Raw genomic sequence first — 15,835 nt, forward strand, 5'->3', positions numbered from 1 at the left:
CAGCCCAACCTTGTCGTGCACCCCTAAGTATCGCCTACAGGTGGCAGTGTAACCTCCGGGGACATGTTCCCAGACGAAGAAGGAAGGAGTGGAGGACACGTTTCCCAGGATACACCGCGCCTGCCGATAGCCGAGCTTAGGGCGGAAGCGATACCAATCGGAATCAATTCGCGTCATTACTGATTATTTTCTGCGTAATTTTAGCTCATATTTCGTCATATGATTCGATATTTGTCATATTTTGAATTGGCGCTTGTATTTGAAAATAGCATTTTAGAACGGTTTGTTTTTAGAAACAGTATTTGTTGAGAGATTTCAGTCCAGTTTCAGAAAAAAAGACCATGTAGTCGTTAATATATCCAAAAGATAATTTGAAAATTTCAGAGTAATATTGACCAGGAACATTCTAAACGCACATCACTTGAACTGAGCAAAGTAAAAACATGTTGCATGACTAATTCTCAAGTGTTGTGTCCCTCATACACACTAAGAATCATACCTGACGGTCTTGCGACACTCCGGTGAGCTTTGCTCTTGTTTACAGCGATCGACAGAAGACCATGTTAAGTTAAATATACCAAAAAAATAAATAAATTAAAAAGCAGCAGCAAGTGTCTGGTGAACATCTTGAGCGTATATTTCGATGCATCAAAGGAGAATTTTCTGTCATTGCGCTTCAACTTCTGTGGACTATTATACTGCAGCTTTATTGGATTTGCTGCTACTAAGTTAATGCAGTTTTTTTTTTTTTTTAGTTTTTATTACACACGTTTCACACATCCCCCAATACAATTCACAAATAAATCATAAAAATAACCTAAAAACGTAAAAGAAAATAAAACATTTATGAAAACTGATAAACTTGCTCATAAAACGAATGAAAACTGAATTTGAAAAGACAAATGTCAAAACCAAATGAAAACGAATTGCAAATTCCAACCCGGTGACTGCTTCCACCAACAATGCGAGTGGTGTTATCACTTTGCCTGCACTTGTGATTTAAAAAAAATTTTTTTACAGTGGTTTGGAATCCAGGACTTCTGCAACTTCTGCTTATGCTGAAAAGCACCATGGAAAACTGATGGACTGACGTTGCACGGCGCGCCTGTAGAAGTTGTGCGGCCCGTACAACAAAATCTGCTGCTAATCAAAAAGCAACACTCTTCAAAAACTTGTTCTCTACGAACAGCACAAAACACATGCATGTGAGATTGCGGACTGGCCACGGTGTCCTGATGGGAGCCAACGAGCTGCTCGTTAACGACAGCAAATGCTCGTCAGTCTACAGCGGCAAAACATTCGTTTGGCAAATTGGGAGAATCAACCAACCCGGCCAAGAAACACAAAAGGTGCTGTCGCATGTCTGGAGCATTAGCAGTCACCTTCAATTTTTTTGGGCATACGTCTTACATATGGAATCGGTTTTGGCCACGCCCTTCCTCATTTCCGATCCATAAAAGCCCAAAATTTCCAAATGCTCGCTTTGAAACGTTCACGTGTCCAGCGAACTTTCTCGTGCCTTCCGCCAACAGTGAGCAGCGCTTGAGTTTTGGAACATTTAAGAATGGTTACGATGTCGTCAAATGTCGCATGGCCATCCATGTTATGTGTTCATCCGTGTCCGGGCACACCCCAAATGCAAACAGCTGAGTGACGCCGCCCGTCACCAGTGGCAAAGATGCTAAAAGGGATCGTTCAAGTTGGTATTTTATTCACGTCAATCATTGCAGTCTTCATGTACATGTCAAGCCCCACCTTTTTCAGCTTTTTCCATCTCCGCCCACCACTGCCGTAGCCCCGCCCCCAAGGCAAACTCAAAACCCGTCCGGCTATATTCCCTACCGCCCCTCGCCCGACACCCGCCCCCTGCAGGGGGGCGCTGTTTGGAGTTTGCGACGGGACGGGGCGTGGCCTTCTGCCAAATGAAAAGTCAAAGCGTTTGTGATGCCCTCAACAGTCACGGGCCCCGCCCCCCTTTCACACACCCTCAACCCTCCCGCGCAACCCCGAGTCCTGCTGGGCATGAATGATGAACGCTGAGTCATGAAAAGAAAAATGTGAGGAGAAGGGGGCGGGGCTGGGACCTCCGAAAATGTTCTTGGTTGCTTCCTGCGGGCAGGGGAGGAGCTATTTCAGACACCTATCGAAGTAGGTGGAGCCTATGTAGCCGCCACGCAGCGTGCGATGGACGTTTTGCTCGAACAGACGGCGGTTCGTTTGCAGGACCTCGGCCGCCTCCTTGTTCAGTGGGTCCTCGGGGTTAGGCTCCTGAAACACAAGTAAAGCGCCGCACGTCACTCTGATGAGTTCATAATGAGGTCAGCTGTCACGTGACGCCAAAAAGCAGGAAGTAGCCAGGCACTCACTAGAAAAAGATACTGTAGGCCATAGATGATGGAGTTTATTGTCAGGACGGGCTTCCAGTCCTCCCTGCAACACACACACACAAATAATTTAAAACAAACACAGACTTACACACACTAACGTGATGTGACTCAGCAAACAGGCAGGGAGGTCACCTTAAGATGTTGAGGCAGACGTTTCCTTCCAAGTCGATGTTGGGGTGGTATACCATCGTCTCACACTTCACCTTGGGGGGGTCATGAGGGTAACCCTGTCCTACCTGCAACACACACACATGCACGCTTTTGGCATGCAAATGCACAACAGCGTTGCCATGGTGACAAGAAGAAAACTTGAGTCTGACCTTAAAGCTGAAGACAAACTTCCCTCCTTTGTAAAAACCCTGATGGTACAAGAAAAAAAAAAAGGGGTCACTTTTCAACTTGTGTGCACGCGCGCACACACGCACGCACCTCGTCAGGCGAGATGATGAGTCTGAAGTTGAGAAGGTCGTCGTCGTCAGGGAAGTTGATCTCGCATGTCTTTGGCAGGTTCAACTCATTGATGTCTGAAACACACATTTTCAAAATAAAAAATTCTGCTCCTCCAGGGTACAACTGAATGTCTGAAACGCATTTCAATTTTCAGGCAAAATCCACCGACCATCATTAACGCCTCCACTCCTTTAGTACACCCGTTTCTGCTCTGCTCTGCTCTTGTTTGTTGGATTTGTGGCCACAGCGCCGCTCGGGACTCCCTGTCAGCCTTGCAGAGAGTCTTGCATTTTTTTTTCCAATTTGGCTGCATTGAACTCAACTGTTTTGACCACATTCAAAAGCTTTAAAGCGTTCTGATTTATTTGGGAAGCAAGAGAGCCAACTTTGGTAGTCAGCTTCCGAAACAACCTCCATCCCATTACCAGTGTCAACTTTCTTCACAAGTTGAGGAGTCTTCATCAGCGATAACAGCATTGCTTTTTCCACTCTCAGCGCCAGCCATCTTGCTGTGGCTTGATAGTTGTGACAGGGACTCGCCTAATTGCTACAGCTGAAGGTTTTTATTCATATTGAAGCACAATAACTAATTATGGGGCAAATACTAAGTATTATTGGAACGAATCAAGTGTGGCGAGTTTGTCAAATAATAATGGGACAGACAGACAGAACTCAAAACTTTGACCGGCTCCAGTTCGCCATCTTGCCGGAAGTATGACCCCTGCAGGTGTCATGACGTCAGGGTATTGATAGAGCGGCACACATGTGTGCTAACACTCTTGCACAAAGACTGCAATAGAGAGAGCTAGCGATGCTAGCTGCTAAACAACAGTGAAATATGTTGTGTGTGTCTGTGTGTTGTCAGTTGAATGAACACAAAAGTGGAGGCTGGGCTAGCACGAGTCAGTTCGCTAGCACCTAGCCTCTGTGGCTAACTGCTAGCAGAGCGTATTTTACGCTTAGGAGCAGTGACGAGCTCGCAATTGTGTTTCAACAAATTCCAAACAGATCAACGTACACACACGCACACACATTAATGTACAGCGAGGAGTGTAAAGGTGTGTGTTGTTGAAGCGCACCTTTCTGTATTCGCAGTTGGGCCGCGCTGGCTTTTTTACCGCCGGCTCCGGTTCGGTTTCCTCCAGCCGATTCTTCGTCTTTCTTCTGCTGCTTGAGGGAAAAGAGCTTAATCATCTTCACTCGCGGGATGAGACGCACAACGACGCCTCCGATCCGTGTTCGCAGAGTCCGCGTCGCTGGCTCGCTCGCTCGCTGGCTGGGTTGTGTGTTCCGTCCTAACAGCACCCGAATGTTGATGGACGAGCCGACCCGACCGGCGCACGTCAACCAATTACACGCCGCTAGCCCAGCCGAGCATAGCCTAGCCTGCTAGCCGGGTGGCTACATGCTAACTGCTAGCGAGGTGTTCAGACTTATCTCGCTCACAAAAAAATACTTGTCACTCTAGTGAGATGATTACTTTTTACTTGTGCTTAACTTTACGCCACCGCTTTTTTTCATCAACAGTATTTGTCTGGATCAAAGTGTGTCTATTGTGTATGCACTGTGACTCTGGTGAATCGAATCTTTCATACCCGCGACAACTTCAAGTCCCATGATGCATTTCTGTATGTGGCGTCACATCCGCAAGCCTGGACCTACTTGCGGAATTTATTGAATTCTTTAATTTCTAAGTGTTGACTGAGCTACTCATCGCGGCCCGCGCGCGCCCGTGATCACCTGTGTGACGTCACCAACCTGAGCGTGTCCTGGCACGCAAAACTGACAAAAAAAACGAGAGCGTAACGCACCCAACAGACGCACTGGGAAAGAAAAGCGCAGTGCCTTTCGGTGAAACCGGTTTTTGTGTCTTTACGAAAGAACTACAAGTTTATTCTACGTCAGTGTCTTCTGCTAAAAACAAAAAAGCGATCAAATCTTTGAAATTGTGCTCCAATTTCAATATATATTTTTATTTTGTTATTTTACTCATGACCCCGGTATGTTTTAGAACTTTTTTCCTTTCGTTTGTTTGTGTGTTTATTTTTTAATGTTTGTTGGAAATAACTAATTTTGACATTTTGTTTCATACAATTGGAACAAAACAAAACAAAAAGCGCGGGGGGGCGTAATATTGGGACTACTTTATGCGGAGGGATATCAACGCACACGTGTAGTAAACAAGCCTGGGAGGTAGAACGCGCGCACACGCAAGTTGAGAGGTGCGCGGCGCAGAGCGAGTGAGCTAGGGAGATAGAGAGAGAGAGAGAGAGAGAGTGAGAGAGAGAGAGAGAGAGAGAGAGAGAGTGAGAGAGAGAGGTGAATGGGCTCGTCCCACAGCAGCAGCAGCACTGTGCCCTTCGCCTCCTCAGCGATAGCGATTAGTTGTCTTATCGATAGCTTATCGGCTCCGCGGGGCTAGCTGGCCGAGAGCTAGCAGGAGGCTAACGGAGGCATGGGGCGCGCGTGAGGCGGCGGCCACCAAACAAGGAAGCTGACGGACGGACGGACTGACAACGAGCTATCGCGGCTAGCTGGTTGGACGGCTAATCTTGTTGCTAATGTGCGAGGCACGAGCATGCGAGCTGATAGCCAGAGGTGGGTGACAATGACAACAACGGCCGTGCGCGGGCGCGTGCACGCGAGCCCTTTGGATCAAGAGAGCAGCCTGAGTGATGCTAAGGGGCTAGCATGTTAGCCCATGTTCCCCATTTACGGAGGTGCGTGTGCGTGTGTGTGTGCGCGCGCACGATTGTGTGCGAGTGTTTGTGCGCGCGCGTGTGTGTGCCTGTTCGTTCACAGTTAGCAGCGCTCAGGAGCTGCCTGGCTTCCTGATGCTTGCTAAGTGTACTAGCTGGATGCTTTGTGATGTCCATTGATCACGTGATCCAGTAATGACTAGTATCTTGATGTTAGCATCTTCTCATGAAAGCGCAGGAGCAAGCTTGAACTCAGTGTCTCACACAGTGTTTGTTGGTGTGCTGCAAGTACAAACAGATTAGGTTTTAACTTAATCTGTTATTGGATATGCAAATCATTAAAATAATTTGAAATGGAATAAATCCGTCTAGACCTGAGAGTGAAATTATGTTGATATTTATTTATTCATACACATTGACAGCTGTTTTGCAACATTTTGACTTATGTTTCAAATGCTGCATCTGATTGCAATGGCTACTTCAACCGGAGTATAACGCAGCCAGAATTTTGAAAATCAGAGGATAGTTTCCAAAGAACTGGATGTTTTTTAAGTTTGGAAAAAATTGATTTATTTCTGTAACATTTTAGTCTGCGATCACCTACAGAAAATCTGCCCTCAAAAACGCCTTCAAGTGACCATTTAAAGAAAAAAACTAAGGTGCAACAATTAATCAACAACTAACTAAACAATGGACGAAATCTTGAAAATTTCACCCCCTCAATTTAACTTTATTCTTATAGCGTTGTCTCAACAGCTGCAACAAAGTGGTTTACTGAGCACATGACAAAACATTAACAATAATACATTAATAACAAACTAACAAACCCCCACCACAGTAAATCTTCCAAGATTTCTATGAAAGCAAACTGTGGTTTATTAAAAAAAAAAAAAGGCAACTGCAAACGTCCGCTTTTACTATGGGAAACAAATGGGAAACAATGTACTGATGCTGTTGCTTGTTTGTCATTGCAGCTGACTCGTTGTGGGATGTCGGGCAGTAAGGCGCTGGGCGGGGGGGCGAGGCGCAGGAGGACGCGGTGCCGCCGCTGCCAGGCGTGCACCCGCAGCGAGTGCGGCGAGTGTCACTTCTGCAAAGACATGAAGAAGTTCGGCGGGCCCGGACGCATGAAGCAGTCCTGCCTGCTCAGGCAGTGCACGGCGGTGAGACGCACTACACGCTTACAGGCTAACGGGAAGATACAAAACGCAGCAAATCATGCTGAGTCCGCAACACGGGCCCAGTGTGGAAGAGGCAACGAGCCAATGTGGCAAACAAACACACTGAAGCTCAGCTTCTGGCGAGCTAGGACGTGTGCATAAGCGTGCCGCTGTGAAAGCCATTCTTTCTCATTCACTCTTGTTCATCTCTTTTCGCTCTTTCTTGTGATCACTTCTGCTTCCTCTCTCTCTCTCTCTCTCTCTCTCTCTCTCGCTCTCTCTCACTCACTCTGGTGCTTTCTTTTGCTCCCTCTTTGTATTTGATGTTCACATGGTGACATCATCACACAGGCTCACATGCTGATTTCTCTGGTGATACATGAGAGGGCCAGTTGTAGGCCAGCAGGTGATGATGCTATGTTTCCATGGCAACTGGCACAGCCAGTGAACCAGACTTCACACATAGATGATGGATCTGAGGTCGTTGATTGGCAGATGAAGGGGTGATGAGCATTGTCAGATGTTTACATGTGTTGCTGCGCCGTGTGTGTTCGAGTAGCAGTTGAGCGATGGTGTGCACGAGCTTTTTTTTGTCACCGGCTGTTACTGGTGCATGTTGTAAGTCGGCTCAGTCAAATCTCGAGGCGCCGCCATATTGACACACTCCAGGGTGGGCGGGGGTCACAGACGCTAAGCGTTCCGTGTGGTGACTTGTGACCTCTGCATGCAGCCCGTGCTGCCGCACACGGCTGTGTGCCTGGCGTGCGGCGAGGCGGGGAAGGAGGACACCGTGGAGGACGACGAGGACAAATTCAGCCTGAGCCTGATGGAATGCACTATCTGCAACGAAATCATACACCCGCGCTGCCTCAAGGTGGGTCCCACCCTCACTTCCTATTACCCGACGACATCCACAGGCAGGCGACCTGACGTGTGTGTGTGTGTTTTGCACGGCGGCAGATGGGGAAAGCGGAGGGCATCATCAACGACGAGATTCCGAACTGCTGGGAGTGTCCTAAATGCCACAAGGAGGGAAAAACGAGCAAGGTGCGTGACTGGTGCAATTTTTGTCTCGTGACCAGGCACTGGGTAAGAAAAACCCTCCCAAAAAAAAAACTGTTATGATTAGAATAAATAAGATCGGAACCAGCAAAACACGCATCTTTTTTCACACTCTTGCGCAAGCACGCTTTTAGCCTTCCACAAAAGGAATCACACAGTTGCACAAATTGGGCAATGTACAAAATAAATCATCCAGCCCCGGACATTTTTGTGGGCTTTTAAGGTATAGTCCCATTCATTTGACCTCATTCCATTGCTCTGCTTAATCATATCCTGAGAAAATAAGTTATGAATATATTTTAGAATATCAAATCAAATACTGGAGAGGCTGAACAAAGCAAAGATGCATTATTGGTTCAAAAAAATTGGGCCCAATTAGGTGAAGTTGGACGATAATCCACAAGACAGGTGATGATGTCACACAAATGTTTCCGGTAACATAGGAGCAGGCGGACATGTTGGCAAAGCGGCGTCTGGACAACGGCGAGCTCGGTCGCTGGAAGCTGACGGATGAGCCACCCCTCAAGAAGGAGGCGACCAGGCCGGACGGCGGCCACAAGAGGAGGAAGGAGTCGCTGCCCTCGGACGGCGGGCCCAAGAAGAAGGTCAGGCAGCACCGTGCACCCCCCGCCTGTGGCGAAGGGACTCGACGCAACATTCCGTCCTTGCACCCTCGCAGCACATACACAATGAATGGTTTGTCAACAGCTTGCTGGTCCCTTCCTGTGCTCCTCACAATAAACGTCTTTTCTTTCAGATGAAAGGTGCGCATGAGAAACGTCTCAAAAAGGTGCACATAACGTTTTCTTCTGTTGTGGTTGCATTTGCGTCGCTTCTCACATGAGCTCTTGCTTCCTGCTTTTAGAAGCCCAAACAGGACGGAGCAGAGTCCAATGGCCCCGCCTCCTCTGCGGGAGGGCCTTCCCTGGGCTCCGCCTCCTCCGTGTCAGCGATGGGCGAGGGCGCCGGGGGAGGCGCGGTGTCCAGCGCAGATCAGCGCTCGCATCACCGGGAAAAACTGGAACGCTTCAAGAGAATGTGCCTGCTGGAGCGCCGGCCCGACTCGTCGTCGTCGTCGTCCTCCAGCTCTGAGTCGGATTCCGAGTCAGACTCGGATGACTCTCTGCGCGGGGGTGCAGCCTCCTCGCACTCTTCGCCCGCTCCGCCGGCGCCTCCAGTTACTCACGGCAACAGCGGCTCGGGACGGCCGGAGAGGAACCGCAGTGAGCGGGACCGTCGGCTGGCAGAGTTGGGCTTCAGCGCCAGCGACGAGTCAGAGGATGAGGACGAGGAGCGGGAGGAAGAGGAGCGGCCGGGAGACAAGTTGCGGCGGCGAGACGGAGACTCGCTTGGAGGAGGAGGAGGAGGAGGTGGAGCCTCTGCGGTGCGGGGGAGGAAATCCGCTGGGATGGACAGGGACGACGATGAGCCGCCGCCTTCGGACAGAGTCGGGAAAAACTCGTCCCTGCCGCCGCCTTCGCCACTCTCGTCCAATCAGATGGCTCCGTCATCGCAGCGCAGCAACGGGCAGGAGTCGCGCAACGGAAGGGCGCGCGTCGAGAAGGAGAACGCTAGCAGCATGCTGACCAATCACAGACACAGTGGGGCGGGAGGGGGCGGGACCAAGGGCAACAAGAGTCGGCAGAGGAACTCAGTCCCCGCCTCCAACGGGGGGCGCAGCGGCGGCAGTGGCCCGCTGGTGTCGGCCACGGCAGCGTCACCCTGCTCGGGGGCGGCGGGGCGCTCGCACATGATGAAGCGCAGTCCCCCCGCCGTGCCGTCGCCGCCGCGTCCCGTCCAGATGGAGCGTCACCTGGTGAGGCCGCCGCCCGCCTGCCCCGAGCCCAGCTGCCTGCCGCTGGACTCGGGCCGCGCCCACGTGATGACGCGCGACGCCTGGCTGCGGGTCTTCACCTTCCTCAGCCAGCGTGAGCTGTGCCTGTGCATGCGCGTGTGTCGCACGTGGAGCCGCTGGTCAGTTCCGCCGTCCGTTGGTACTCCATGCAAGTGATTCCCAAGTTTATGAAGTGTGCCATGTTGGACGTCTTTTGAGGTTGAGCCTGAAATGCAATAAGCTGAATTTCGTTTGATCTCATGTTAACTTTGAAATGTCCAACTACAGAAGGTTCTTGTACTTTTTGTACAGTGAGGTGTTCGACAACAAACTCAGAAGTCAAATTCTTCGTCTTCAAACTAACCATTATTCTGAATAGTTGTCGGTTCATTTAAGTCAGGGTTGTACTTTCTACCCTTGAGTAAAAAAATATTTTTGTCACAATGTGTCACTGCCAAAGATTAAGACGGATGTAGTATTTGGAGTTGGCGCTAATTGTTTCAAAGCAGTGGCCTGAAATTCGATCATTTCCTCCGGCACACTGCTTGGGAATCGCTGCCGTCTCCACGTAGCCCCGACCGTCGTAAGTAACGCTGGCTAATATGGTTGCCGCGGTGCCGCAGGTGCTGCGACAAGCGTCTGTGGAGTCGGATCGACTTGAGCCGACAGCGCTCCATCACGCCGCCCATGCTCAGCGGGATCATTCGCAGGCAGCCCGTCTCGCTCAACTTGGGACACACCAACATCTCCAAGAAGCAGCTCCTCTGGCTCATCAACCGCCTGCCAGGTCTGTCCGTCGAACTCGCTCGTGTGCATGTGGCTCGCTTATTGACGTACGTGCGTGTGTGCGTGTCAGACATTCCCTGTCAAAAGTGGACAATCTAGAAATGGGCTCACTAAGCTTTCTGCAAGCGACTGCTGCTTTTTGGGAACTGATGAATGCAGCTTTTATTCGTACTTCTTTACTTTGGCGAAATGTTAGCTTTCGTCATTTATGAGATGACATTGATCCGTGATTTCTCACACTAATTAGTTTAAATAAGTTCAATTCTCCTCCCCCCGTTTTTTATTTATTTATTTATTTTATTTTATTTTTTTAATCTCTCCCTGTGCTCACATTTTGCATCACTGGTGGCCCGCGGGCTCTCTATGTGGCACCACGTTGGTTTGCCCTGATCTAGATCATCTGTCCAAACTTTTGATTGGTGGTCTATGTGTGTGGTTGACATGCAGGTGTGTGCGTGTGTGTGTGCGTGTGCATGATACACATTTGCGTGTGTTAGAGTGTGACATACGTGTGCGTGCGCTCCAGGTCTGGCAGAGTTGACGGTGGCGGGCGTGGCGTGGCCGGCGGTGTCGGCGTTGTGTCAGGGGGTACGGTCGTGTTTGCGCATGTTGGACTTGAGCGGCGTGGACGACTTCAAGGACACCCATCTGAGGGAGCTGCTGGCCTCGTCCCCTGACAGCAGGACAGGTGAGCACGTCGCCCGTTTGCCCTCTACATCGACACGCCACCGTTCCAAATCCCTCACGGGGGGGTGTAAGGGAATTTTGATGGCCGAGCCAGCTGTGTATCTTTCTCTCTGATTGGCTGTTCAGTGCGCAGCAGTGGCGGTGCGGAGCCGCGAGCGGGCCGCTTCCAAAACGTGACGGAGCTGCGGTTGTCCGGGCTGGACCTGACGGACGCGGCGTCCCGCCTGCTGGTGCGCTTCGTTCCGTGTTTGGCCAAGCTGGACCTCAGCCACTGCGCCAACGTGTCGGACCACAGTGTGGCCACGCTGGCCGCGCCCGCCTCGCCGCTCAGACACACCCTCACGCACCTCAACCTGGCAGGTACGCCGACAACGCGCTCAGCTTCCACTATTTTATATATACAGATTAATGAATGATTAAAACAATCTTTTGTTGCAGCATGATAAATGTTTAATATGTCAAGCATGTAACGTGCGTGTGTGTGTGTGTGTGTGTGCCAGGTTGCGTGAAGGTGACTGAGCAGAGCGTCCCGTTGTTGCGCCGTTGTCCGTCCCTGCAGACGGTGGACCTCCGCTCGTGCTCGCTACTTCCCACCGAAGCGGGACAACTCCTCTGCTTCCCCGCGCAGCCGTCCTCGTCCTCGTCTTCTTCCTCGTCCGCATCCTCTTCCTCTGCCGCCAACGCCACGCTCGCTGCTTCCACTTCCTGTCTGCCTGAGGACAGGACGCTGCTAAAAAACAGCTAAATGCTAAGTGCCCCGTGGCATCTTGGGACATTTGAGGACACTACAGGTGAGGAGGAGGAGGAGGAGGAGAAGTGTTTTGGCATACCTCTGAGCATGTACATATTTGTTCTCTGTACAAACGTATGTATGTGCGTGCGTGCGTGTGTCTGTCTGCAGTTTCATGTGAATGAGCGGGTACACCCCAAGAAACCGCCACTTTCACGACCCCTGACCCAAAGCCGTAGAAATCAAGTGACATGCACGAGCGCCAAAACTTGTCTCGCAGTTTACCATGTCACAATACAGCGCAAAAGATTACGTTCCAAAATGGAGCATATGGAAGGGCTCTTTTCCACCAAAAGCTCTCACTGTTCATTTTTTGTGATTTTTTTTTTTTTTTTGGGGGGGGGCACCCAGGCAAAACACCACCTTTTTTAAGACATATCAGTTTGACACCGGTCCAATTCATATCTTCAAAGTAATCCATCCAGTTATTATCTACCGCTTATCCGAAGTCGGGTCGCGGAGTCAGCAGCTTCAGCACAGAAGCCCAATTTTCCCTTTCCCCAGCTACGTCTTCCAACTCTTCCAGAGGGATCCCAAGGCCTTCCCAGACCAGCCGAGAGACGTAATCTCTCCATTGTGTCCTTTTTTTTCTCCTTTTTTATCTGCATTCTTGTTCTTTCGGTCGCGACCCACAGCTTGTGACCATAATTATATACCCCAAAAAAATCACTTCTAAAGGCCAAAAGGTATCTAAGGCTAATGCAAAGCAAAGTTGTGAATAGGCAACAAAGCGTCCATAAACCATGTGACGTGATTTTAACCAATGCACTGACTCAAAGCGCGTCCACGCCTTGGTTTCTACGGCTTTGGCCCCACCCCCTTTCACCTGCAGGTCAGCACAACTGCAGCAAGTCTTCCGTCTTGTGAACACATCCTTTCGCTAAACTAAGATGAGTCATACGCTACCGAGGCCAAACACGGCTAAGTCATAATGCTGTGAATGCTAAACTCGTCTTGCTGCCGTGTCCACATTTAAAGGGGAACTAAACCAAAGGCATCAAAACTTTGCTCTATTTTAAATGTACATATGTTATTTATGTGAAGCTTTTTTTGCGTAAATTTACAAAATATTTATTTCAATATCAATATCGGATTAACATTCACTCATAATTATGCAGTAAGCGACCTCCTTTTCAAGACCGCAAAGCACGCTTAGTCACAAAGTAATGTGACAAGTAGCCGCCATCTTTGTGGGAAGAGCGCAGTCATTTTGATGCATGGATCTGGAGAACCCGTCCCACCCTCACGAGCGTATTGGTGGATGTTTTGAACTGAAACTTGTCAGCCAATCAGAGAAGGGCTTCTCTGATTAGTGGATGAAACCGAAGGATCAAGGAGTTACGTGAAGAAATAATCAATTGACTTGATTTTTCTGTAGGCGAAATGACACAAAAACGTTTCCCCCCAAAAAAAAGAAAATCTCCTTTGTTTCTCCAAAACTCATCATTCACTTTCCAAAGTTCTCGCTTATTCCGACTTTTGACCACGCTTAGTATTTTGTTAGCCTGTCACTTTAGGGAAACGTTGTCACATTGCGACTCAAAAGCACCTCCGGTCCGCGGGTGATGACGATTTCACTAAACATACTCGCTCCCGTACGTTTATTAATTATTCCGTTTAATTTTTATTCCACAATGGCAATATAAATAAGGGTATCAAGTTTTTAGTCCAGTGGTGGCACATACAAGGTATTTTTGCAAAAAAACAAAAAAAAAACCTGCGGATTTAGTTCCCCTTTAACGAAATGTCCTCCGACAATGTGGAGCGTGACAGTTCACGTTAGCATAGCTAGCTTAGCACATAAATTGGCTGTGCTGGCTTTTGCATGTTAGCAGCAGTGGTTGAAGAAGACAAGTCAAACAAAAGCGTTTTAGCCGCGAATGTGAGAGGACACTTCCTGTTTCCTGCTAAACTAGGCTAACGAGCGGCTGTTCCACTTGGCTTGGGCGCACACACGGACTTCAGTGTTCCACGGTTGCGTTTAACACTCCAAAGCGTTTGGCAGTCTTGGGAACCATGCGCTTTTTCTGAAAGAGCCCCGTAAGTTTCGGTGACTCACCATTTCATGCTAATTTCATCTTGTATTCTGTCAACTTGACTAGCAGCGAGCTAACAGTGTTAGCAACAGATAAGCCGTTGTATAACAAAAGTCAATCTGAGATGATTTGCTCGCTCATTCGCACGTTAGCAGTGGGGAGCTCAACTACCGTTTGGCTTGCACACTCCAGATGGTTGATCAAAAAGTCGGAAAGATTAACGGATGAAAAGAACAAAAGCTTACCAAAAGTTGAAATAAGCTTTTTTTTGTATTGTTTACGCAAGTCTTTGACTGACGGTCGGACAAAACTGTGACAAATTGTGGTCGTTGAGCAGCGGCCTGTCAAATCACTCCTTAATTTACTTGCTAGTAGCGCTAGCAGGATGCTAGCTTGCAGGATGCTAGCAGTGTTCACTTCCTGTTAGCCATGTTGTGCCATCAAGTTGATAACTCAACTATATAGTCCACTATATGAAAATAACTATATATATATGATTAGGGATTCATCCTTTCAAACCTAGAGTCAACTATGTAGTCCACTATATTAAAAATGATAGAGTGAATTCTGCAGTTGTTCGTTAGGAACTATCTAGGGCCACTGTCTAAAAATCCCCACGGTTATGTACTAGCAGGATGCTAGCAGGGTTGGCTTCCGGTTAGCCGAGATGTGCCATCGAGTTTGTTGGTCAACTCGTGCGTTGTGTGTGGGATTTTTTTTTTTTTTAATTTCGCTTTTCCCGTCTCGTGCAGGTCAGCTTCCAAACTGCCTGGCAACAAGTAAGATGAAATCTGATTGGACGAAGGTCCGCCGAGCTCTTACCTATTTAGCTGTAAACGCGCTGAATCGACGTATTTGTATTTCTGGATGTTTTCGAATGCACTGGATCATCAGGACCTTCATCCTCTTTTGCCAAAATCTGTTTTCCTTGTGGGGCATTTTTTTTATTTGATTTGTTTTTGTTGTTCTTATACTTTTTTCCATAACTCTTCCGTTGTGTTGATGGAAAGATGCGGAGGGAAGTTGGAAGAAAAAACAAAAGAGCAACTCAAGGCAGCTATGACGAATGAGTGACTACTGTAAAACTAATAAAGAACCAACGAGTTGTTTTTTTTAAATACCTCGGCTGTTTATTTTTTAACTTTAGCAGATGTCTGTGTTCTTCAGGGGGCAGAGCGTCATGGGACAGACACAGAAGAGACATGTCATCAACAAATGTGACATGCTGTGCATGCAAGCTCATGCTCTTAATAAACACTAGCTATTTAATAAACACACATGCAACTAATAAAAATGCGATAAATAACACAAAGCTGGCATCAGGCCAAAACGTATGTTCAAGTGTGGTCAATTTTCTATTTTTCGACAAATCAATACTACTCACGTAGGTGGGTCTGCTATTTTTAAAAATTATCTGAAGTGCTGAAAATGGCCTGTTTTCTCTGATGATGCAATATGCACGGTTCTCCAAAAGTTTTTTTTTCCCTTGAAAATGTATTTTTGGAGATGCAAGGTTTCCACCCAACGACAGCTATAACATTTCAATACTCATCTAAAAAAATATAAACATGGCAATAAAAAAAACTCCATAAAAACACAAGATGCAAGAAATACATCCAAATAAAAAAATGCTCATGGTACACCGACCTGCCAATAAGTAGAGCATACAAACAAACACTTGCCATTAATAATCACATATGCTCAAAAATTGACACGATTGAATTTATCCATGAAAACACAAACAATTATGAATGAATTCCGTGCTAAAATACCAATAGAGATCAATGTAACTATATTTTTGTCAAATGTGTGATGCTTTAACACAAATCAATATTATTTTTGAACATTGTTACCCTAAAACACAAAACACTGCGTTTGCCGAGCCGTTCGTATCGATGAATATGAAGAAATGCGAATATCCCGCTTGTCAGAACCTGTGACGTC

At 48.1% G+C, this 15,835-nt stretch overlaps 2 protein-coding genes across 2 annotated transcripts; one reads left to right on the forward strand and one right to left on the reverse strand.

The window, feature by feature from the left end:
- Positions 1 to 1,690: 1,690 nt before the first annotated feature.
- ube2m (ubiquitin conjugating enzyme E2 M) lies at positions 1,691 to 4,491 on the reverse strand. Its single transcript, XM_088317381.1, has 6 exons — positions 3,917 to 4,491; positions 2,817 to 2,911; positions 2,708 to 2,746; positions 2,520 to 2,623; positions 2,367 to 2,430; positions 1,691 to 2,268 (listed from the first exon to the last, which is right to left on the reverse strand). The coding sequence occupies exons 1-6, from the start codon at positions 4,029 to 4,031 to the stop codon at positions 2,128 to 2,130; spliced, it is 558 nt and encodes a 185-aa protein (XP_088173507.1). The 5' UTR covers positions 4,032 to 4,491; the 3' UTR covers positions 1,691 to 2,127.
- A 586-nt stretch (positions 4,492 to 5,077) lies between these two features.
- fbxl19 (F-box and leucine rich repeat protein 19) lies at positions 5,078 to 15,009 on the forward strand. The gene is made up of 11 exons (XM_088317375.1): positions 5,078 to 5,435; positions 6,511 to 6,699; positions 7,427 to 7,570; positions 7,657 to 7,743; positions 8,202 to 8,363; positions 8,516 to 8,548; positions 8,624 to 9,732; positions 10,216 to 10,379; positions 10,905 to 11,066; positions 11,192 to 11,425; positions 11,566 to 15,009. Exons 2-11 carry the CDS (start codon positions 6,526 to 6,528, stop codon positions 11,808 to 11,810), a joined length of 2,514 nt encoding a protein of 837 aa, XP_088173501.1. The 5' UTR covers positions 5,078 to 5,435; positions 6,511 to 6,525; the 3' UTR covers positions 11,811 to 15,009.
- Positions 15,010 to 15,835: the final 826 nt, after the last annotated feature.

Source organism: Idiotropiscis lumnitzeri, chromosome 15 (assembly GCF_059441095.1).
Source record: "Idiotropiscis lumnitzeri isolate Australia: NSW breed Sydney's pygmy pipehorse chromosome 15, RoL_Ilum_1.0, whole genome shotgun sequence".
NCBI classification, from domain to species: Eukaryota; Metazoa; Chordata; class Actinopteri; order Syngnathiformes; family Syngnathidae; genus Idiotropiscis; species Idiotropiscis lumnitzeri.